The sequence below is a fragment of the Microcaecilia unicolor genome, chromosome 7, assembly GCF_901765095.1.
Source record: "Microcaecilia unicolor chromosome 7, aMicUni1.1, whole genome shotgun sequence".
Lineage (NCBI taxonomy): Eukaryota > Metazoa > Chordata > Amphibia > Gymnophiona > Siphonopidae > Microcaecilia > Microcaecilia unicolor.
This window is the reverse complement of record NC_044037.1, coordinates 52,881,928-52,904,973: the sequence shown is the minus strand read 5'-3', so window position 1 is coordinate 52,904,973 and position 23,046 is coordinate 52,881,928. Positions and strand designations below refer to the sequence as shown.

At 43.0% G+C, this 23,046-nt stretch overlaps 1 protein-coding gene across 1 annotated transcript; it reads right to left on the bottom strand.

The window, feature by feature from the left end:
- Positions 1-52: 52 nt before the first annotated feature.
- On the bottom strand, positions 53-22,714 carry P2RY10 (P2Y receptor family member 10). The gene is made up of 2 exons (XM_030209275.1): positions 22,492-22,714; positions 53-2,228 (listed from the first exon to the last, which is right to left on the bottom strand). The coding sequence occupies exon 2, from the start codon at positions 2,172-2,174 to the stop codon at positions 1,200-1,202; it is 975 nt and encodes a 324-aa protein (XP_030065135.1). The 5' UTR covers positions 2,175-2,228; positions 22,492-22,714; the 3' UTR covers positions 53-1,199.
- Positions 22,715-23,046: the final 332 nt, after the last annotated feature.

The window sequence follows — 23,046 nt, the reverse complement described above, 5'->3', positions numbered from 1 at the left end:
AAGTGAATTGCTTGTTTACTCTTTCCAAAAGTTCAAGGACTAGGAGACAACAAAATTACTAAGAAGTATATTTAGAACAAATCACAGAAAAAATGTCTTCACTCAACCTACAATGAAGTTCTGGAATTCACTGCAAGAGAACATGATAAAAAAAACAACTAGTATAGAAAAGTATTCAAAAGGTCTGAACAATCCCTGAAGAAAAACACACAATCCGTTATGAAGATATACTTGAGGAAAATCCGTTGCTTATTCATGGGATAAGCAGTGTGAAATCTATTTTACTCTTTTGGGATCCTGCCAGGTATTTGTGATCTGGTTTGGCCATTCTTGGAAACAGGATACTGGGCTTGATGGGCCTTCAGTCTGTCTTAGTATGTACTTTTGTGGTTCTATGAACCACATTGAGCAATTATGGTATATTGGTGATACTGCGTGGTATATAAAAATTGTACTAAAAAAAAGATGTTAGGTCTGCAAATGTATGGGCTAAACGAATAGCCAAAAATCTGGAGAAATTCAGTCCATATCAATTTCCATTATGCTATGCAGGGCTGGGCTAAGGCATGAGTCGGGCAAGGGAGCCAAAGTTCAAGGGTGCCAAAAGCCTGCCTTACTGGCTCACCCTTCACAGCAATGACAGCACATTCCTTTGCTCTCTTGAAAGTTGGTTTGGGGCGTCATAACCCCTTCAGCCAGCCCTGATGCTGTGGAGAAAAAAGTGAGTAGCCCAGATATTGGGTTTACTCCATTGTATAATTCTTAGCACACTTCAGAATATAACATAACAGAACACAATATGACTGTAGATAGCATTTGTGTAGTAAAGATCAGAATCAGCTTCTAGCTTTGGGTTATGACAATTCCTCTTAAGAATATTCATTAGAATTGTTGGAAAATAGCTTTCTGGGCCTGTGCACTGCAAACTGTGTAATACTTTACTGGTGAAAGTTTTTTTTTAACTGAAATTAATAAATTACAGTTTTTATTAAGGAGTAATATTCTGTTTTTTTTCTTCATTGATTTCCAAATTTATTCACTGAGCACTGTGTTTAGGGCTGGATTAATGCTTGCCAAGTCAACCACTTTCCCCGCATATCCAGATTCTTGTCCCTGAGTGATATAAGCAAGTACACAGTCACATTTGAGGAAACATATCTGTTAATATGACAGATACAAACATTGGAAAGCTAGCTATTTTATTCCTTGATCGATGATGCGCTTTCCCTACTCATTAGACGTCTACGCATGAGAGTGCTTCCATTTCGTGAGATCTTGTTTCGGAACTCTGAGGCCATAAAGTAGTACAAAACTGGATCCAGGCAGCAGTTTATACTCGCAAGGCACAAAGAAAAAGGATGAAAATTTGTAGAACTGTTAAGGATTGTACAGCTTGTAATAATGTTCAGGTTAACCAGCATATAGAAAATAAAATTAATGTGGTACGGAGCAAAGCAAATGAAGAAAACCGCTGCACAGGTCAAGACCATTCTCAGAGCTCTCTGTTTTTCATTGCTGTATTCAACAAGGTGCTCTTCATTTTGTAAAAACTGTCTTGTCTTCCAGGTACAGTACACAATGACTACTAGAGGAACTACAAATCCTGACAGTTCAGCAATGGTGAGCATGGTGACTGTAGTTGGAACGCTGAGTTTCTTAAGCCCAAGGTCTGCGAAACATTTGGTCTTGTTCTTCAATAATCCTGAACTTCTCATGATTGGGAATGGTGTGCAAGCTGCCCCTACTACCATCCATACAACAATGCAAATAGCTACATCATACCTGCGCTTCCAGTATTTTGCTTTGAAAGGATACATGAGGAAGATGCAGCGCTGGACACTTATGCAGGTGAGGAAGACAATGCTGGCATACAAGTTGAGGTACTTTAAATAGAAGCACAGAAGACAAAGAAAGTTCCCAAAAGGCCACAGGTGTTTTATGTAGTAGAATATGCGTAGGGGCAATGACAGGACATGAGCCAGATCAGCCACAGCTAAATTAATCATGAAAATGATGGCTTTGTTTTTCTTGTTGACAAATCGGCATAGAACCCATAGGGCTGCACTGTTTGCCACTAGACCGGGTACAAATATGATGGTGAAGGTGGTAGCATACAGGGTGGACTGAAATGCCACATCAACAGAACTGCAGTTTGAAGATGTGTTATGTGGCATCTTGGAGAAGTGTAATCATTCATCTGCAGCAGACTGTGAAGAACAAAGGATTTTCTGTAGTGGAAAAAAAGAGGAAAAAGTCAAGATCAGAGCAGTAAGAACATAAAATAGCCAACGATCATAATGCAATGGTTCTGTGTGACCTGTAATAACTCATGAAGACTTGTTGTTTATCAAATAAAACTGTGTGTCTATTCTGAACTTATTAAAGTCCATAGCTTCTTACATCTTATGACTTGGGATATTTTGTAAATAGTTTGTATGTGAATAATGATAAATCAACTTACAGATCACTTTCATGGATATCCTTATTGCTGATTTGTGTTGAAATCAGTATGTATGTTAGGTAACAGGAGCAATGCTACAACTTTTTCCTTGGAGGGGCTAAGCAAACCCTGCCTCCTGGCTTTCTGATTGCTGATCAAGTGTTGGGCAAAACGTGGTCTGGCCTTGGACCAGTGGTCCACTGCCTATGGAGTCCTTTTACTAAGGTGTGCTAATGAATTTAGCATGCACTAAATGATAAGACATCCATAAACGTAATAAACATTATATTCCTGTGCGCTGTTAGCGTACCTTAGTAAAAGGACCCCTAAGTTAGGGAAAATGTGGGACTTGGTTAATGTGGAAATTAACTTACCAATGTTCATATTAACTAGTGTATTTTCTGGGTAAAGTCTATGCCTTAACTTAATTCTAATACTGTTAAACTAGGATTAATCCACTTGATAATTCCCAATGAGTTCCCCTAAACATCATGGGATGAATGCAGTTCTTTATTAGGCATCAGTTCATAATATGTAGGGATATTACTAAGGCCTAGTAAAATATTAAGAAATAATTAGTTATGAAGCTATCTTTTATGGGCATTCTTATTACAAATATGTTGAATTATTGTTGATGACAAAATGGCTTCCTTCTTCCTACATTATCATTATAGCCCTCTTTTTTTAAATGTATCCTTTATTTCTGTTTCTGTAATTTTCTGTTGATCTGTTTAATAATTTAACTTTCACATTACTCTGTTTTTGCCTTCTATTTACTTTTTTCATGATTATTTTTTTTTCATATACTCCACATGTTCATCCCCATTGATGAATGCTCTTCAATAGAAGTGGAGATCAGCCAAACGTGCACAGAAGAGCATTTTTTCTTGCAATATCTCATCAGTAATATATGGATATGCAATTTATATTTTTATTGGGTAATTGTGGTTTATTATTAATGTAAATATATATTATATTACCATATTGTTAATCTATATGTATTATATTTGTCACCGCACAGAATTTGTCTATAAGCTGGATGTGTTGCTTTTGATCCAGTAGTACATTTTAGCAGCATGCACCATTATATACAGTCTCTACACCAATCAGTTTGTGACCCCTGAGGCAGGCGGTTGTTTCTACCAAAACAAAGTCCCGTGTCGGGTCTTATCTTGGTGCTTAATTAATGAACTTTGTGTTTATATTAATATGTCCACTGGAAGTCCTTGAGGGGTCCTTTTATTAAGCTGCAGTCAAAGGGGACCTGTGTTAGTTTCAGCATGTTTTTGAGGCGCACTGAGGCCCCCATTTACTGCAGTAGGTAAAAGTCTGTTGTTCTGGAAAAGAAATGGCCATGTGGTAAGTGAACCACTTGCCGTGCAGCCATTTTTTTTGGGGGGGAGGAGCACTTACCACCACTCATTAAGGTGGCGGTAAGGGCTCCTGTGCTAACCTGGCGGCAACCGGGCAGTGATTACCAATGGATAAGCATTAGCACTACAAAAATAGAAACTTTTTTGGTCGCCGGAAATGGAACATGCTGGGGGTAGAAACTACCGTTGTGTTCCTGTGGTAGTTCCAGATTGGCGTGCGCCAAGCCTGTTGCTACACACCAACCCTTTAGTAAAAGGGACTCTGAGTCACCCCCTACTCTGTCCTCTTGTGCCTTGGATACACCATAGGGGGGGGGGGGGGGTTGTTTCCTGTTTTTCCTGTGGCACATTTGCAGATTTGGAGTGACCCTAGAAATTATTTATGCATCACCGATGTCTGGATAACAATCTGGGCAAGTGCAGGCCTAACTTGCCTGGAAAGTTATCTGAGTAGCAAAATTGAATATCGGCCATACCTGGATAACATCTGCTGGCAGGGATGACCCGATATTTAGTACTAGTGCCTGATGTTGAATATCTGGATCAGATTCAGCCCACAAACAGTCAGCACCTTAAGTATCATTGGCCACTGCTGGTTGAATATCGGAGGGTTGATACACATTTGTCTTGATCATGAACTGGGCTCAGATTTGACTCAGTTTGGGAGTCAATTTGCAGTTATTGATTGCAAATTAATGCCAGGGAAAGAAGATCAACTCTTCCACATGGAAAACCAGACAAACAAAGAAAAGTGGAAGATTCATCTTTCCACTCACACATTTGAATCACCATTCACTCTTGTGTACACATATTTTCAACATATTTACTTTTTTACATTAATATAATATTGTCACAGTTTTTGTTCATGTTGGGTTCACTTTTATATGCACACATTTTTAATATATTAACACTTTATTCATTTTATTTTCATTATATATATAGATTCAATAGAGTTCATAATACATTCATATGGATACATATTTTATATTTTTATTGGGTAATTGTGGTTTATTAATAATGTAAATATATATTATATTACCATATTGTTTATCTATGTGTTATATTTGCTTTTCTTTCCATTTGTGAGGACCCCTGAAGAAGCCTTCATAGCTGACACATGGCCCGTGTTGGGTCATTCATATCAACGGATCCTATTTTTACATTGGAGAATAAATTTTTAAAACATCCTTGGTCATCTTGTGGATTTTTTGTTTTTTAAATCTTCCACTTTTCCTTGATTGCAAATCACCAGATTTAGATTCATCCATCTTTACTGCTAATGTCATTTGCTGCCAATCAGAAAAGGGAAAGGGAAATGGGACTTGATATACCGCCTTTCTGAGGTTTTTGCAACTACATTCAAAGCGGTTTACATATATTCAGGTACTTATTTTGTACCAGGGGCAATGGAGGGTTAAGTGACTTGCCCAGAGTCACAAAGAGCTGCAGTGGGAATCGAACTCAAGGAATGTCCCCTGATTCATACTGCATGTCAGCTCTCCAAATAATGCTTTGTTTACAATGCTGATGCTAACTGTCATCTTCTTGACTTCAGCCAATGCCAGTGAGCGCTGTTTAATTTATAAAATGTTGTCATCCATAGATCCAGAATGGAAGAAAACTTGAGAGGGGGCCTTTTACTAAGGTGTGCTGACTGAGTTAGCATGCGCTAAATGCCATGTAGCCCTTAGGAATATAATGGGCTATACTGCATTTAGGTGCCCTTTTAAAAAGCCGTGGTACGGTAAATGCACAGGTAGGATGCGCCAAATCGACACTACTGCTGGGGTTGTGCAGGCACCCAGGGATAATTCCAAAGTTGGCGCTCACTGTTTCCTATGGTAGAAAATAATTTTCTATTTTTACCAAGGGGACGTTCCCAGTGGTAATCGGTATTGCGGCCACATTGCTGCATGCTGCCTGATTGCTACTCGAATAGCGCATGAGCTCTTACTGCCAAGTAAAATGGCACATGCCGCTCATTTGGACGTGTGAAATTGGCACGTGCTGGGCCATTTTTTACTGCGGCGGGTAGAAAGGCCTATTTTTAAAGGGGGCAGTAAATGGCCATGCGCTAAAATTTAAAGTAGTGCGTCCAATGAGCGCAGGGCACTTTTTACTGCAGCTTAGTAAAAGGGATCTTTAGCATGCATTCAAACCCTTTAGTGTCCAGTGTTCCCATCAATCTGTTCCCATATGGCTTATTACGGGAACATTGGACACTAAAGGGTTAAGGGGTCCTTTTACCAAGGTGCAGTAACAAGGGTCCTGCAGTAGCGGCAGGGGCTGTTTTTGCTGCATGCCAGGGCCCTTTATACCGCAGCAGGTAAAAACCCCTAAAAAGACATGGCCATGCGGTAAGATTATTTTAATCATGTGGCCATGCGGGGGGGGGGGGGGGGGGGGGGGGAAGCACTTACCGCCAGGTTAGCGCCATGCTAGCAATTATGAATTATTTTCTATATCATCAGAATGGCATGCAGTCAAGGTAGAACTGCCACAAGTGGCCGTGTTGGGCCGGCAGTAGTTCCGGGTTGCCACATGGCAAACCCATTGCCGCGCAGCAACCCTTTACTAAAAGGGCTCCTAAATCCATTAGCGTACCTTAGTAAAAGGACTTCTTGGAAAATTAGACTCGCACTATGAAGGAATCACATATTGAGAGATTCCAACAGGCTTATTTTCAAAAGAGAAAGACGCCCATATTTTGACCCAAATAGAGAGATGGGCGCCTTTCTCCCGTGGGCACCCAAATCGGTATAATTGAAAGCCGATTTTGGGCGCCTCCAACTGTAGTCTGTCGCGGGAATGAACAAAGTTGACAGGGGCGTGTCGGAGACGTGGTGAAGGCGGGACTGGGGCGTGTTTATCGGCCGAGGAGAGATGGGCGCCCTCGGCCGATAATGGAAAAAAGAAGGGCGGCAGAAGCGAGAATTTGGACCGCCTTTTTTATACCCTTTTTTTTCACGCACAAGTCCTCCAAAAGTGCCCCAACTGCCCAGATGACCACCGGAGGGAATCGGGGATGACCTCCCATGACTCCCCCAGTGGTCACTATCCCCCTCCCACCAAAAAAAAGAACTTTAAAAACTTTTTTTTGCCAGCCTGTATGCCAGCCTCAAATGTCATGCCCAGCTCCATGACAGCAGTATGCAGGTCCCTGGAGCAGTTGTTAGTGTGTGCAGTGCACTTCAGGCAGGTGGACCCAGGCCCACCCCCCCCCCTACTTGTGGTGGTAAATGGGAGCCCTCCAAACCCCCCCAACCCCACTGTACCCACATGTAAGTGCCCCCCTTCACCCATAAGTGCTATGGTAATGGTGTAGAGTTGTGGGGAGCAGTGGCGTACTAAGGGGGGGCGGTGGGGGCGGTCCACCCCGGGTGTACGTCGCTGGGGGGGGGTGCCACACACCATCAGCTTCATTCGTTTCCATGCTCCCTCTGCCCTGGAACAGGAAGTAACCTGTTCTGGGGCAGAGGGAGCATGGAAACGAACGAAGCTGACCGGCGCGCGGCAACCCCCCAGTGGCGTGCGACCGGGGGAGGGGGGTTCTTTTGCCGGGGTGGGGGGGTGTCCTTTCGCTGGGGGAGGGGGTCGCGTTGCACCGGGGGGGGGGGGGGGGCGCTGCACCCGGGGGGTGGGGCGTATCGGCGATCCGCCCCAGGTGTCAGCCCCCCTAGGAATGCCACTGGTGGGGAGTGGGTTTTGGGGGGGATTTGGGGGGCTCAGCACTCAAGGGAAGGGAGCCATGGACTTGGGAGGTATTTTAATTTTTTTAAAAACTTTTTACAAGTACCCCCTAGGGTGCCCGGTTGGTGTCCTGGCATGTGAGGGGGACCAGTGCACTATGAATCCTGGCCCCTCCCACGACCAAATGCATTAGAGTTGTTCGTTTTTGAGCTGGGCGGCTTTGGTTTCCATTATCGCTGAAAACCAATACCGCCCATCTCAAATCTGCCCAAATCCGATGCATTTGCCTGGCACCAACCGTATTATCGAAACAAAAGATGGACGCCCATCTTTTTCGAAAATACGGTCTGTCCCGCCCCTTCGCGTACCCGTCCTCGGAGATAGTCGCCCATGGAGATGGGCATTCACGTTCGATTATGCCCCTCCAAGTGTTACATAAAATATCGGTAACATCATTTAATCTTTTAGGCTAATTTGACCTAGTGCACATGCATCCTGATTTTTTAAACTATTTCTGACCCGCTGAGCAAAAAAGTACCAAAAGTGGGGTTACAAATAATGGAGATAAAGGCTATACAAATTTGGAGAGGTAAATCTGGGTAACTTTCATTTTTGTCAGTAGAAAGGGACTATGTAAAAGTTTATCTGTAGTGTTCAATGGATTATAGAGATTTAGATGTTTTAAGATTGCTATTTTTCAAATGTGTTTTTCTGAAACACATACCTTTTTATTGATAAATATTTCTCATTTTTTAAAGACGTAATTACTCTATACATGAGGTTGAAATTTGCAGGATTATGCAGTTGATATCTCTACATCTTATGGTATAAACAAGTCACATACACTTTTAGTACCTTTTGCTCAGTAGATCACATTTACTACCTCAGTATATCTATTATGCCCAAATGATAAGGGTTTTTATATTTCTAATTTAAGAGGAAAAACTATTCAATGCTGCCTTTAAAAAATTCTTCTAGATTCCCCCAAGTGATATGATTCGAAATGTGAATCATCACTCTGAGGGTTTTTAGTTAACAGTTTGCGGTTTGTATATTTTTATGGACCTACTGTTAAAAAACTGATATTAAAATGCATGAAAATTGCCAACATATAGGAAAACAGAACTGAAACCTGCAGAAAAAACACAGGGGTAAATATTCAGCTGGATATAAAGTAGTCAGTTTGTGTTCTGTGTGGGTGAAGGTGACAGATTCTGTTAGTTAGTATGTCGCTTATGTACAGGGATCTATATCAGGATGTCATGTTCAGTGTTTCCAACAGGAGGTTTTTCACATTTGTGGTGGTCTATATTTGCATTGCTGCATTTCCTTGTAAGGGTTGTTACTGTTGTTTAAGTCCTGGGAACTGTGTTGCTATGGTATGGCATGGAGGAGTGGCCTAGTGGTTAGAGCACTGGTCTTGCAATCCAGAATTGGCCAGTTTAAACCCCACCACACCTCCTTGTGATCTTGGGCAAGTCAACTAACTCTCCATTACATCAGCTACAAACTTAGATTGTGAGCCCTCCTGGGACAGAGAACTATCCAAACTACCTGAATGTAACTCACCTCCAGCTACTACTGAAAACAGCATGAGCAAAATCTAAATAAATATGGTAAGTTTATTGCAAAGGTTCTGAGTATTATTTTTTTTAGGTCTTTGTGTTACCTCACAAAACACCTGGCAGTGAAAGGATTTTGTGTCGCTGTTACAGAAATGATCCAAAATTGTGAATATATTTTTAGTATGATGAATTGTAAGTGGAAATGTTCTAGTTTTGCTCTACGTGGTCTCCAAAATAGCTCAAAACCTACTTGCAGCATATCAGTCTCAGATTTCTCACTGATGAAGTGAAAAAGGGAAAGGGAAGGGAAATACGACTTAATATACCACCTTTCTGAGGTTTTTGCAACTACATTCAAAGCAGTTTATATAAATTCAGATACTTACTTTGTACCAGTGACAATGGAGGATTAAGTGACTTGCCCAGAATCACAAGGAGCTACAGTGGGTATCAAACTCAATTCCCCAGGATCAAAGTCCACTGCATTAACCACTAGGGTAATCCAATGATTAAAAAGTTTCATGAAAAAAAAAATTAATAACTTTAATTTGAAAAACAGCTTCTAAAAATTAATGTTAAGAATATATTTAACTTTACACCATATCATTTTTAACAGTAAAGTACTGTTAAGGCTCTTTTAGTTCATTGGCAAATTGTATTGTGCAGTGTGATACACGTATGAGCATTTTTCGTGACAGAAAGTAGTTGAGAACCATTGATCTAGATCACTGGATGCTAATTAAAACAAACCCATCATTCCACAAGCATGACAAGAGTCTTTTGCAAATAAGATTCCAAGCTATTTACTAGGTAAATTAACTTTTCCTAAGTAAGCAATTATTTGTGGAATGTGGCAGTATGGGAAACTTGATCTAAATCCACATCTATTTGCCAGTGGGAACATGCCATAATTGACCTCGGGGTATTATGAGGTGATTTTGTATTGGATTGTCTCATCTAGACCTGGCACTACTACAATGTCTGTGTACCGAGTGCTGTATTTTAGCTACAAGTCAAAGTTATATTTAATTTTTCTGCATGAGCCACACCAATTTGTTCAAAAGATGACCCCTCAAGACTGGTCATCCATCAATGGATCTAAATCCAACGTTGTTCCTTCTGATGCATGAAGCTTTGAAGAAAATCTTGTTAAACTGAAACAGCCATTGACGTTGTCTGTGTCTATCAGTGTTAGAATTGTCTGGGCTACCCTGGCTCTGGCCTAATACATATATTTTTTCTGGGTGATAGCAGGAACAGCTGCTGTGGGCATCACATACTTACTGTGTCTGGATGTTAAAAAATACCTACTGTACTTGAATGCAACTTACCTTGAGCTATTGAAAAAGGTGTAAGCTAAATCCAGAATCCCCTCTGGCCATCCTTGGAGTAACCATTATACAAAATAAGCATGTGCTTAGGGCATCAAGGGAAGGGAACAGGGCACCACAGAATTTTTTCCCCTAGCTATCATGCCTTTAACTCTTTCACTGTCATCTGCCACACCCGTTAGGCAACACAAATTTCAGTGTTTTTCCTAAACATTATAAATATATATGATGTTTTGTTTTGTTTTGTAGTACAATAATAATATTTCTCAGCACTTAATGAGTCTTAATGTCTTTTCAGTTAAGCAATGGAGAGGTTGAGGGGCACCATTGTTGGGCTGTGCTTAGGGTTGGGCTTAATCCAACCCTGCCTATGATTCTCTAGAGATCTTGAGATCAGTACAAGAGCAGAGGCACCTGAGTGCAAAAACTTTCAGAACCGTGCAGTACTGTTTTCAGCTGGTCCAGCTACCATGCAGGAAGGAATAAATGATCCATTTCAAAAACTGGCCCAGCCCATTCTGACACTAATGTTTTCCTGTCAGTTCTTTTCTTTATTAATTTCAGTTTCTTTATGCTGCCTGGGATGCGAGTCCTGCAAGTCATCAATGCAGCAATTTTCAAATAATACACATGTGTGAACAATTTGCAGGTCATTTTCATATATAGGCTTTAAACATCAATTTTCAAAGACTAAAATACGCACACAAATTTGCTTCTGCTGTTTTCGAGGGCAACTTTCAAAAGAAATTTCTGTGCATGAAGAAAGTATTTATGTGCAGAAATTGGGCTTTTGAAAACATATTAAAGATGGGTATTCATTTGAAACCACATGGGTTCATATCATTTCAAGTTGTTTCTAAAGGAAGAAAAAACCTGTACAGTGTACACTCTTTGGAAAGAGTACGCACTGTTCATGAAGAGTTTATACTATTTGTAGCGTTGTCCATGAAGCCAAAAAAGAAAGAAAGAAAAAAAATTCCCCTATATGACATGGGAAACTAAAAAAACGAAACGGTTTGACTGCACACCCCTACATATATGCACACATGTACTCACATATGGAGAATACATGTATAAACTATATGTGTGCATCACAGATGCATTCCCATTAAAAAAAAAAGCACTAACCCCATCATTCTATAATGTGAGCACCTAAAGGTGCACTTCATTTGAGCGCTCAGATTATAGACTACTAGCACTTATGCTCGTGAAAATTACAGATTTGCACGCAAGTGCTAGTTGAGAGCTAAGCAGTATTCTATAATCTTAGTGCACAATTTTCATAGTGCAAATGCATGAGGGCATTCAAGTGGGCAGGGTATGGGCAAGGCATGGGCAAGGCATGGGCATGTCCCACAATTACGTGTGCATATAGTGCCATTTATCTGCCAACACGCAGCATTTAGGTGTGCGCATTGACGCCTGCCATAGGCATGGCGTAAGTAGATGTGTCTAAATGTTGGTGCATAAATGCTGACTTATGCTAATATTCTATAATGGACTCTGGGTGCCCAGATTCCATTATTGAATTTCTGCTTAGCACCCAGCATTTTGGTGCCTAAGTTTTAGCACACTTTATAGAATTGCCGGCCATGAAAAGCACCACAGAAATAGTATGTGCAGACTTGTGCACATACTACCCAGAAAAAAAAAAGGAGTAGCCTAATGGCTAGTGCAATGGGCTTTGATCCCGGCAACCTGAGTTCAATTCCCACTGCAAGCTCTGTATGACCTCAGCCAAGTCACGTAGGGGCCATTTTACTAAGGAATATAGGCGCCTGTACGCATACCACGTGCGTCAAATTAGAACTACCGCCTGGCTACCATGTGCCCCAGGCAGTAATTCTCATTTTTACGCACAGCAGAAAATAATTTTCTACCACATGCCGCTAACCGGGCAGTAATCGGCAGTATACGCATGCTGATGATTATCACCCGGTTAACGTGTGAGACCTTACCGCTAAGTCAATGGGTGGCAATAAGGTCTCAGGCCCAAAATAGATGCACACCAATTTTTATTTTGCCGCACGTCCATTTTTGGCCCCCAAAAAGGCCTTTTTTGCAGGCGCGCAGGCCATTTTTCAGTTCGCCTTAGTAAAAGGGCCCCTTAACACTCTGATCTGCCAGGGACTTGTGACCTGGCTTGGCCACTGTTTGGAAAGCAGGATACTGCGCTAGATGGACCATTGGTCTGACCCAGTATGGCTACTCTTATGTTCTATGTTCTTAAAGAGAAAAGCAATGTAGTGTGAGTAAAAAGTACCCTCAGATATTGCATACATGTGCTTTGTTTGAAAGCTACCACATGTGCATGTTTCTGGAATGCCATAAGTATGCATTAGGGAGGTGCATTCATTTAAAATAACAATAACATTTCCCATGTCGTCTCATGTTGTACGTGCTATTTAAACTATAGGGTGTGTTATTGAGCAACAGTACATACTATTTGAGCAATAGTGAACACTAATGATGACATTGCCCATGAAACAAAATATTAAAACACAAACACACAAAAAAAAAATCCCCAAATGAAATTAAAGATCCCATAAATAACATAGGAAACTAAACAAAATGAAAGACTTTTGCATGCATACCCTTAGTATACATATAAGTGCATTCTCCACCCCAACATGGGGATAATTTTTTAAGGGGCACAAGCATGTAGAATCACTTTCTAGATGTTTAGGTAGGTTCTTATGAAATTGCCCCGGGGGTCTGCATGCACAGAAATATGAATCTACATGGCAGGTGTTCCTGTGGGCAAAGAGTAGGTTGATTTGGATATGGCTCAGCACGTTTATAAAATAGCTTACACCTGCTCTAATATATGTGAGAACACCTGTGTGCTACTGGAGACATATCTAAGACTCTGTGGGGGGTCCTTTTTCAAAGGCGTGCTGCAAAATGACTTGCGGTAGTGTAGGTGCAGGTTTCTGGCGCATGCCGATCCATTTTTTAGCGCACCTTTGAAAGCCTCTCTTTTTTTGCCGAAAATGGATGTGTGGCAACATCGAAATTGCCGTGCAACCATTTTGGGTCTGAGACCTTATCGCCAGCCATTGACCTAGCGGTCTACGCGTGTCAAATGCCACTTGGCACACATCCGTTACAAGAGCCAGAAAATAAAAAAATATTTTTCAGACACGCATAGCAGATGTGTGCCAAAATTGAAATTACCGCAAGGGCCATGCAGTAACTCCAATTTGGCACATGTTTGGCGCACGTGGAGGGGCATAATCGAATGGAAACGCCTATCTCCATGGGCGTTTATCTCCGAGAACGGGTCTGTGAAGGGGCGGGCCAAACCGTATTTTCGAAAAAAATGGACGTTTTTGAGCTGGGCGTTTGTTTTTTTTTTAGCAATAATGGAAACTAAAAACGCCCAGCTCAAAAACGTCCTAATCTGAGCCATTTGGTCATGGGAGAGGCCACGATTCGTAGTACACTCGCCCCCCTGATATGCCAGGACACCAACTGGGCACCCTAGGTCAGTGCAGTGGACTTCAGAAAAAGCTCCCACATGCATAGCTCCCTTACCATGGGTGCTGAGCTCCCAACCCCCCTCCCCCAAAACCCACTACCCACAAATGTACAACACTACAATAGCTCTTAGGGGTGAAGGGGGCACCTACATGTGGGTACAGTGGGTTTTGGAGGCCTCCCATTTACCAGCACAAGTGTTGCAGGTGGGGGGGGGATGGGCCTGGGTCCACCTGGCTGAAGTGCACTGCGGTACCCACTAAAAGTGCTCCAGGGACCTGCATACACGCAGGCCTCTAGGACTGGTTGCTGCTATATAACATTGGCACACCAGTTGACACCTGAAGACTAATCTCTCCAAAAACGTCCTTTATTGGAATAACCCCCTTTACTCACAGTTAACTGCAGATCAGAGGTTGTGCCCCACTGGCAACGAGTCTCACTGGTACTGAGATGAGCAGTAGGTCACAGCTGGCAGAATGCTGTACAATGCCCTCATTCAGCCACATTCAAGAGAAGAACTAAGTTCTGTAACGTGGCTAACACAGGAAAGGGAACTAAAACTGGCTTACAAAAATGGCCACTACCGCATGGACTACAACAGGAAACACAACAGGGCACACTCTGACCCATAGGCAGGGGGAAAAGCACCATGGGAGAAGAGCCTACCAACTACCAACATCGTGAGACTGTAACACAAGCTAATGAAATCACAGAGCCCAATACCCTACACCCACCACAATGCAATGCTGATGTGACCCTGTACTGCACCTGAGAGCCACATCTGACCCAGGGAAAGGCTGTGAGAGGATCGAACACATTCTGCTGTCATGGAGGTGGGTACGGCATTTGAGGCTGGAAAAAAAGTTTTTAAAGTGGGGATTTTTTGGTGGGAGGGGGTTAGTGACCACTGGGGGAGTCCGGGGAGGTCATCCCCGATTTCCTCCAGCGGTCATCTGGGCAGTTGGAGCACTTTTTTGGGACTTGTTCGTGGAAAAAAGGGTCCAAAAAAAGTGACCCAAAATCGCAGTCAAAACGCCTTTTTTTTTTTTCGATTATCAGCTAAAGACGCCCATCTCTCCTCCGCTGATAACCACGCCCCCAGTTCCGCCTCCACCACGCCCCCGTCAACTTTATTCGTTTCCGCGACGGAGTGCAGTTGGAAACGCCCAAAATCGGCTTTCGATTATACCGATTTGGGCGCCTTTGCGAGACAAACGTCTGTCTCCCGATTTAGGTCACACTATAGGCGTTTTTCTCTTTCGAAAATAAGCTGGATAGGCACCTACGCAGCTTAGTAAAAGGGGCCCTGTGTTAGACATGTCTCCCTTTATAAATAGCACAGAGTAGATGCATTTTCATTTTTTCCTTAGGTGGTCTGTGTGTATCCTCTATAAGCCATGTCTAAACATAGTCATATGTGTTGGGCAGTTTTCAAAAGCCCTATTTCTGCACATAAAGGTGCTCATTTTAGAAGCACAATTCTCATTTTACAGTTGTATAAACTGGCATTTATATTGCAAAGGGGAAGAGAAAGGAATTTGATACACTGCCTTTCTGTGGTACAATCAAAGTGGTTTACATATTATACCAGGGGCGTATCTGAACTGCGGCGGTAGGGGGGGCCAGGGCCAGAGTGAGGGGGCACATTATAGCCCCACCCCCCCCCGCCGCCGCCATTGCCGATCCCCCTCCCCCCAGCCGCTGCCATTGCCAACCCTCCCCCTCCGTTGCTCGCCTACCTTCGCTGGTGGGGGACCCCAACCCCCACCAGCCGAGGTCCGCGTCCTCCTGCCCCTGCCGGCTGCCTTTAAAGAATTCTGTCAGCTGGCGGGGGACCCCCAACCCCCGCCAGCCAAGCCGAGGTCCTTTCATTTTTCCACCGAAGCTGGCGCCGACGAAAGTTTCTTTTGAGTCTGACGTCGCTGCACGTTGTACGTGCAGGACGTCAGACTCAGAAACAGCTTCATTCTGTTTCTGAGTCTGACATCCTGTACAACGTGCAGTGACATCAGACTCAAAAGAAACTTTCGTCGGCGCCAGCTTCAGTGGAAAAATGAAAGGACCTCGGCTTGGCTGGCGGGGGTTGGGGGTCCCCCGCCAGCTGACGAAATTCTTTAAAGGCAGCCGGCAGCGGCAGGAGGACGCGGACCTCGGCTGGCGGGGGTTGGGGTCCCCTGCCAGCGAAGGTAGGCGAGCAACGGTAGGGGGGTCCAGGGCGAAATCTGCGGGGGCCCAGGCCCCTGAGGCCCCACGCAGATACGCCCCTGTATTATACACAGGTATTTTTTTTTTGTCCCTGGGGCAATGGAGGGTTAAGTGACTTGCCCAAGGTCAGAAGATGCTGCAGGGGGATTTGAAGCCAGTTCCTCTGGTCTTCTGGCCAATGCACTAACCATTAGCTACTCCTCCACTCTTAACATGCTGAAAGGTCTTGGTATGTCAAGCCTGAGGAGAGCAATTTCCTTACATAAAGCAAGATTTTGAGTGGCCTTTTGGAAAGAGCACACAGATTGGAATTGAAACATTCAGATCGGGATGTGACATGTTCTATAAATACCTAAATCCCCATTTTACGAAGTTGGGATTTAAACGTCTAAAAGTGAACATGCATATGACAAGGGGGAGTGGTCTGGGCATGTTTTGTATTGGACTAGGGTGGGCCTAAAAAATAAGTGCATATTCCCTGTTTCAGACGGGGACTGAACAACCAGATCGATGCTGAGATTTACATCTGCTACCTAGGACATCTAGGTTTTAGGAAGGTGTTTATATTGAGGAATTAGGGAAGGTCACCCCTTTAATCCCCCAGGGTTTGATGTCTCCACCCCACCCCCCATGCAACATTGCAGAGCTTCCATTCATCTAGTCCTAGGAAGGAGATTTTTGGCCAGTCCTGGATGTCTTCTAACCTTATCCTGTTGCATTAGGAGACCTGCAGCACTGATTTCAATGGGTAGAATCAGGGACTACAGACACCACTTTGTTTTGTGCTATAAACCAGGACTGGCCAAAAAGTCTCTCTCCTGAAACTGGGTAAATTGGCAGCTGTACAACTAGCAAAAAATATTCAACTCTTTGACAGCTCCAGAACAAAACAAACATCTATTTTTCTATAATTGCTGAGAAAACCTTTTATGTTCTGCCACACACACACGAGTATATTGGCATTTCATATGTTTACAGTTCTAAAATGGATGTTCCCGTCACTCGTGACACATAAATGGCCATTCTTGGCTATATTCTGGTACAAAATAAGTACCTGAATATATGTAAACCACTTTGAATGTAGTTGCAAAAACCTCAGAAAGGCGGTATATCAAGTCCCATTTCCCTTTCCCTATTTGAGATTCTACATGGAATGTTGCTACTATTGGAGATTCTAGACGGAATGTTACTACTATTGAGATTCTGTTGCTACTATTTGAGATTCTACATGGAATGTTGCTATTCCACTAGCAACATTCCATGTAGAAGCCTGCCCTTGCAGATCAGCAATGCAGCCGTGCAGGCTTCTGTTTCTGTGAGTCTGACGTCCTACACATATGTGCAGGACGTCAGACTATAGAGAATCCACAAAGCGTGGAGAACTCAAAGAAGACCCACGGATACTTTGTAAAACAAACAAAAAGTGGGCACAAAACCAGGAGTCCCAGAGACTGGATCACAGTAAAGCTAAAACCAAATTTTATTAATTAGTATATTTGACTCGTATATTTGACTCGACACAACCGTTATGTTTCGGCCAAAGGGCCTGCATCAGGAGTCTAAATACTAAGGTAGACAGCTAATGATGATCCAGAATAAGAAATACTGGCGAATAGTGTATAAATGGTCTTAAAAAAGACCTTTGTATTGAATTGTGGAACGGATCACTTGCGTGAAGAGTTCAGCAGGAAATTTGAAGAAAAGGACGTCAGACTCACAGAAACAGAAGCCTGCGTGGCTGTGTTGCTGATCTGCAAGGGCAGGCTTCTACATGGAATGCTGCTAGTGGAAGAGTAGGCTAGTGGTTAGTGCAGTGGACTTTGATCCTGGGGAACTGAGTTAAATTCCCACTGCAGCTCCTTGTGACTCTCTCTGGGCAAGTCACTTAACCCTCCATTGCCCCTGGTACAAAATAAGTACCTGAATATATGTAAACTGCTTTGAATGCAGTTGCAAAAACCTCAGAAAGGTGATATATCAAGTCCCATTTCCCCTTTCCCTTTTAGAACAGGCTCTATGTTGGCAGATCCTGTCCTAAAATGCTAGTAGAACATGTCACATCCCAATCTGGACGTCTCAATTCCAATTTAAACATCCTTTCTACAATGCCAGTCAAAATCTTTCTTTCTGTGAGGAGCTGCTTATGAAAATAGCTGTCCCCAGTTTTGACATACTAAAGCTTTTCTTCATTTCTGGTGTGTGGGTAAAATGAGCTTTATGAAAGTACTTTCTCAGTAGCTATTTTGCTGCATATCCCATCTCTCTGCTTGGTGTCTGTTTCTGTATGTACTCGGTTATATGATAGTGAACACTTTAATACTTAGGGATCAATTCAACTCTAACCTGGTGTTCAATCTTTGTACAGATATTTCCAATTACACCAGAATATCCTGAATATTAATCAATTCATTCACAAAGTATATTTTTTCTTTTTTAATTTGCAGTGCTCAGTAGTGCTGTAGTGCCTTTTACCATAAACATGTTTGGCAGCTGATGTCGTACTCCATGTTTATGGTAAAAGGCACTACAGCACTACTGAGCACTGCAAATTAAAAAAGAAAAAATATACTTTGTGAATGAATTGATTAATATGCAGGTTATTCTGGTGTAATTGGAAATATATGCTAGTGAAGCCAGTATTACTGAAATATAATTCACCCTGAGTTTGAAATTCAGAACCCAGAGCTGCAGGATAGGTAACATAGTAACATAGTAGATGACGGCAGAAAAAGACCTGCATGGTCCATCCAGTCTGACCAAGACAAACTCATATGTGTATACCTTACCTTGAATTTGTACCTGTCCTTTTCAGGGCACAGACCATATAAGTCTGCCCAGCAGTATTTCCCGCCTCCCAACCACCAGTCCCGCCTCCCATCACCGGCTCTGGTACAGACCGTATAAGTCTGCCCTCCCCTATCCTTGCCTCCCAACCACCACCCCCTGTTCCCCCCAACTGCTCCGCCACCCAATTTCAGCTAAGCTTCTGAGGATCCATTTCTTCTGCACAGGATTCCTCTATGCATATCCCACGCATGTTTGAACTCCGTTACCGTTTTCATCTCCACCACCTCCCGCGGGAGGGCATTCCAAGCGTCCACCACCCTCTCCGTGAAGAAATACTTCCTGACATCTTTCCTGAGTCTGCCCCCCTTCAATCTCATTTCATGTCCTCTCGTTCTAGCACCTTCCCATCTCCGGAAAAGATTAGTTTGCGGATTAATACCTTTCAAATATTTGAACGTCTGTATCATATCATCCCTGTTCCTCCTTTCCTCCAGGGTGTACATGCTCAGGTCAGCAAGCCTCTCTTCATACGTCTTGGAACGTAAATCCCATACCATCCTCGTAGCTTTTCTTTGCACCGCTTCCATTTTTTTAGCATCCTTTGCAAGGTACGGCCTCCAAAACTGAACACAATACTCCAGGTGGGGCCTCACCAACGTCTTATACAGGGGCATTAAAACCTCCTTTCTTCTGCTGGTCACTCCAGCTACACAGTTCTTATCTTTTTGTGGAGATAACTAATGATTACACTACAGTTCACTGTTTCCCCACAGGAGCTTGAAATGCATGCCATTTGAAATTCACACTTTAGAAAAGCAGAAGTGTTAAAACAATGGATTAAAATTATGTAAGGGAAAGGGGGCTTGATATACTGCCTTTCTGTGGTTTTGCAACTACATTCAAAGCGGTTTACATATATTCAGGTACTTATTTTGTACCAGGGGCAATGGAGGGTTAAGTGACTTGCCCAGAGTCACAAGGAGCTGTAGTGGGAATCGAACTCAAAGTCCACTGCACTAACCACTAGGCTACTCCTCCACTAGCAGCATTTGATGTAGAAGCCTGCCCTTGCAGATCAGCAATGCGGCCGCGCAGGCTTCTGTTTCTGTGAGTTTGACGTCCTGCACATACATGCAGGACGTCAAACTCACAGAAACAGAAGCCTGCGCGGCCGCGTTGCTGATCTGCAAGGGCAGGCTTCTACATGGAATGTTGCTAGTGGAATAGCAACATTAACATTCCATGTAGAATCTCAAATAGTAGCAACAGAATCTCAATAGTAGCAACATTCCATGTAGAATCTGAAATAGGGAAAGGGAAATGGGACTTGATATACTGCCTTTCTGTGGTTTTTGCAACTACATTCAAAGCGGTTTACATATATTCAGGTACTTATTTTGTACCAGGGGCAATGGAGGGTTAAGTGACTTGCCCAGAGTCACAAGGAGCTACAGTGGGAATTGGACTCAGTTCCCCAGGATCAACGTCCACTGCACTAACCACTAGGCTACTAGCTTGCCCGTCTGCAGGTATACTTTAATTCCTGCTTATTCTGCTGCTTTCTCACTCTGCAGCATTGCACTTTCTGCCTTGCTGTCTTGAATTTCACTCTTACTCTTCTCACTGTATATCCTCAATTTAAAATCTCTTCCTATATCCAGCTACTGTCTTCTCGGTTATCCTTCCTGGATTTGTTCCCTACCTAATACATTTCAGATCTATTTGGAAGGATGTTAAGTGAGTCATGTGGACAGATTCAGTTGCCGACACTAACATATCCATTGCCATACCTGCCACTTTAAAGTATGGTGTATTTACGGAGGGGATGAATGACTGGGTGGGGTCATGTATGGGGGTGCGCTAGATGATAATGACATTAGCACATAAGCACTGCCACGCTGGGAAAAGACCAAAGGTCCATCAAACCCAGCACTCTGTCTCCGACAGCGGCCAATCCAGGCCCCAAGAACCTGGCAAAAAACCCCAAATTAAATAAGGATCAATGGACTTTTCCTTCAGAAATCTGTCCAGACCCCCTTTAACTCAGCAAGGCTAGCTGCAGTCACTACCTTCTCCGGCAATGAGTTCCAGAGTCTAACTACGCGCAGAGTAAAGAAAAACTTTCTCCGATTTGTTTTAAACCTACCACAAATCCCTCCTCTCAGTATCCTTCTCCACCACCGCCAACTCCAGGCTCCGCTCATTCTGCCTCGCTTCACCCTATGCTTGGAATAAACTTCCTGAGCCCTTACGCCAAGCCCCCTCCCTACCCATCTTCAAATCCTTGCTCAAAGCCCACCTCTTCAATGTTGCTTTCGGCACCTAACCTTTATACCTTTCAGGAAATCTAGACTGCCCCTATTTGACTGATTGTACATTTGTCCTTTAGATTGTAAGCTCCTTTCAGCAGGGACTGTCCTTCTATGTTAAATTGTACAGCGCTGCGTAACCCTAGTAGCGCTTTAGAAATGTCAAGTAGTAGTATTAGTAGTACATGCGCCTTCCTTTATAGACCCTATTAGAAAACACGTTTATTTTTGAGTTGTATTTGTATTTTGCTCACACCTTTTTCAGTAGTAGCTCAGGTGAGTTAGGCTCACAATCTAAATTTGTATCTGAGAAAAGAGAATTAAGTGACTTGTCTAAGATCCCAGGGATTTGAACTGGGCACCTCGGGATGCCAAGCCCACTGCTCTAACCACTTTAACCCTACTATTATTACTACTTGTAAAATTACTACTAATAATGCCTATCTTGATTATTGAGCCTTAGCTCTCCAGGGTGCAAAAACCTGATTGCAAATTACACCAAAGATGGGCTAACTAAACTGTTATGCCAGAGGGAAGAGGATGAACCATCACAGTTCCAAATTCATTTTTGATAGAAAACTGCTCTTCAAAGCTTTAACTTTCTCTTTTAACATCTAAAAGGCCCCCTTCTCTGCTTTATTGGGTTACATCTTCTCTTAACCGTGAAAGTACAATTTCAATGATTTCCTACAATAGAACTACGAAACTGATTTTAAAAAAAGTCCCTACCCAGTTTCTGCCCAGCTGCGCTAACGGCTGGTTTCTGTTTTACTCATATGCAATGTGGCACATTATACTCCACTTAACTCCTAATCAACTTTTGCCCCACCCTGTTCTCTGATTAGAAGAATTTCCTTATCTCCAGAAACATAGAAACACGGAAAAGTGAGCTTCTGGGCGGGAATTAGGAAATATCTTTATAAACATCTGCTAGGGAGAACAAAAAATAGAAAAAAAAAGAAGAAGCCGGTGTAATAATGTGATTGAACTCCGTGTAATAGTTTTACAGTCTGCACCTAACGTACTCAGGCGACCCCATCGTTGTCCGCAGTTGGCAATGGATACGCGGACAATTTTGTACGGGCGGTTAAGAAGACTAGACAGTGACTCCGCTTCCTCGGGAGACGAAATCCTCCCTTCCACTGTTACCCCAGTCACTTTAGAAGCAGAAGGCGGAATCAACCTAATGCACCCCGTGATTCATTTCATTATCGCAGGCTCGCCACACGGACAGCGTCCTCCTTGCTGACCACCTACTTCGGAGCCCTCTCACACTTTTCCAAAGAAAGCATGCAAATTGCGTCTTACCTTCTTACAATGGCCAGTGCTCCACAAAAACGCGTCCACTGCAAGAAGCGAACCGCAAATCGTCATAAAAACACAACTGGACATTTAACCGCTGCAGATCTCCTGGGCGTGCAATTAATTACTGGATGCTTTAGCAGGACAAGAAAGCTTCAGGAATGATCTTCTGTGCTGCTACCTTCCTTCCTGCTCGAAGATGAAGATCGCAGGGGGAAGTATTGCGTCTGTTCTGTCTAACCACAGGACCTTGTTTGTATGTGTTGTTGTAAAAACTAGCTGCACACGCACGATTACATCACTGGCTTACTTGCATGAAAGAGAGAATTCGGTTCACAGACAAACCTGAGTTTTGGGTACAGGATGTTGATATACAAGCCCATTCTTACAGGGAACTCGTAATTGGGGGTGGTCTACCTCTATATATTTTCTTGTTTGGGTTGGTCTGTTCATCCCTCAGTGCACTGAAAACAATTCCTTTATTTTTTTTTCCATTAAGGTTTACGTTTTTACTACACATTTGATAGACCAGCCTTCATTGGCAACAGCAAGACAGTTTAC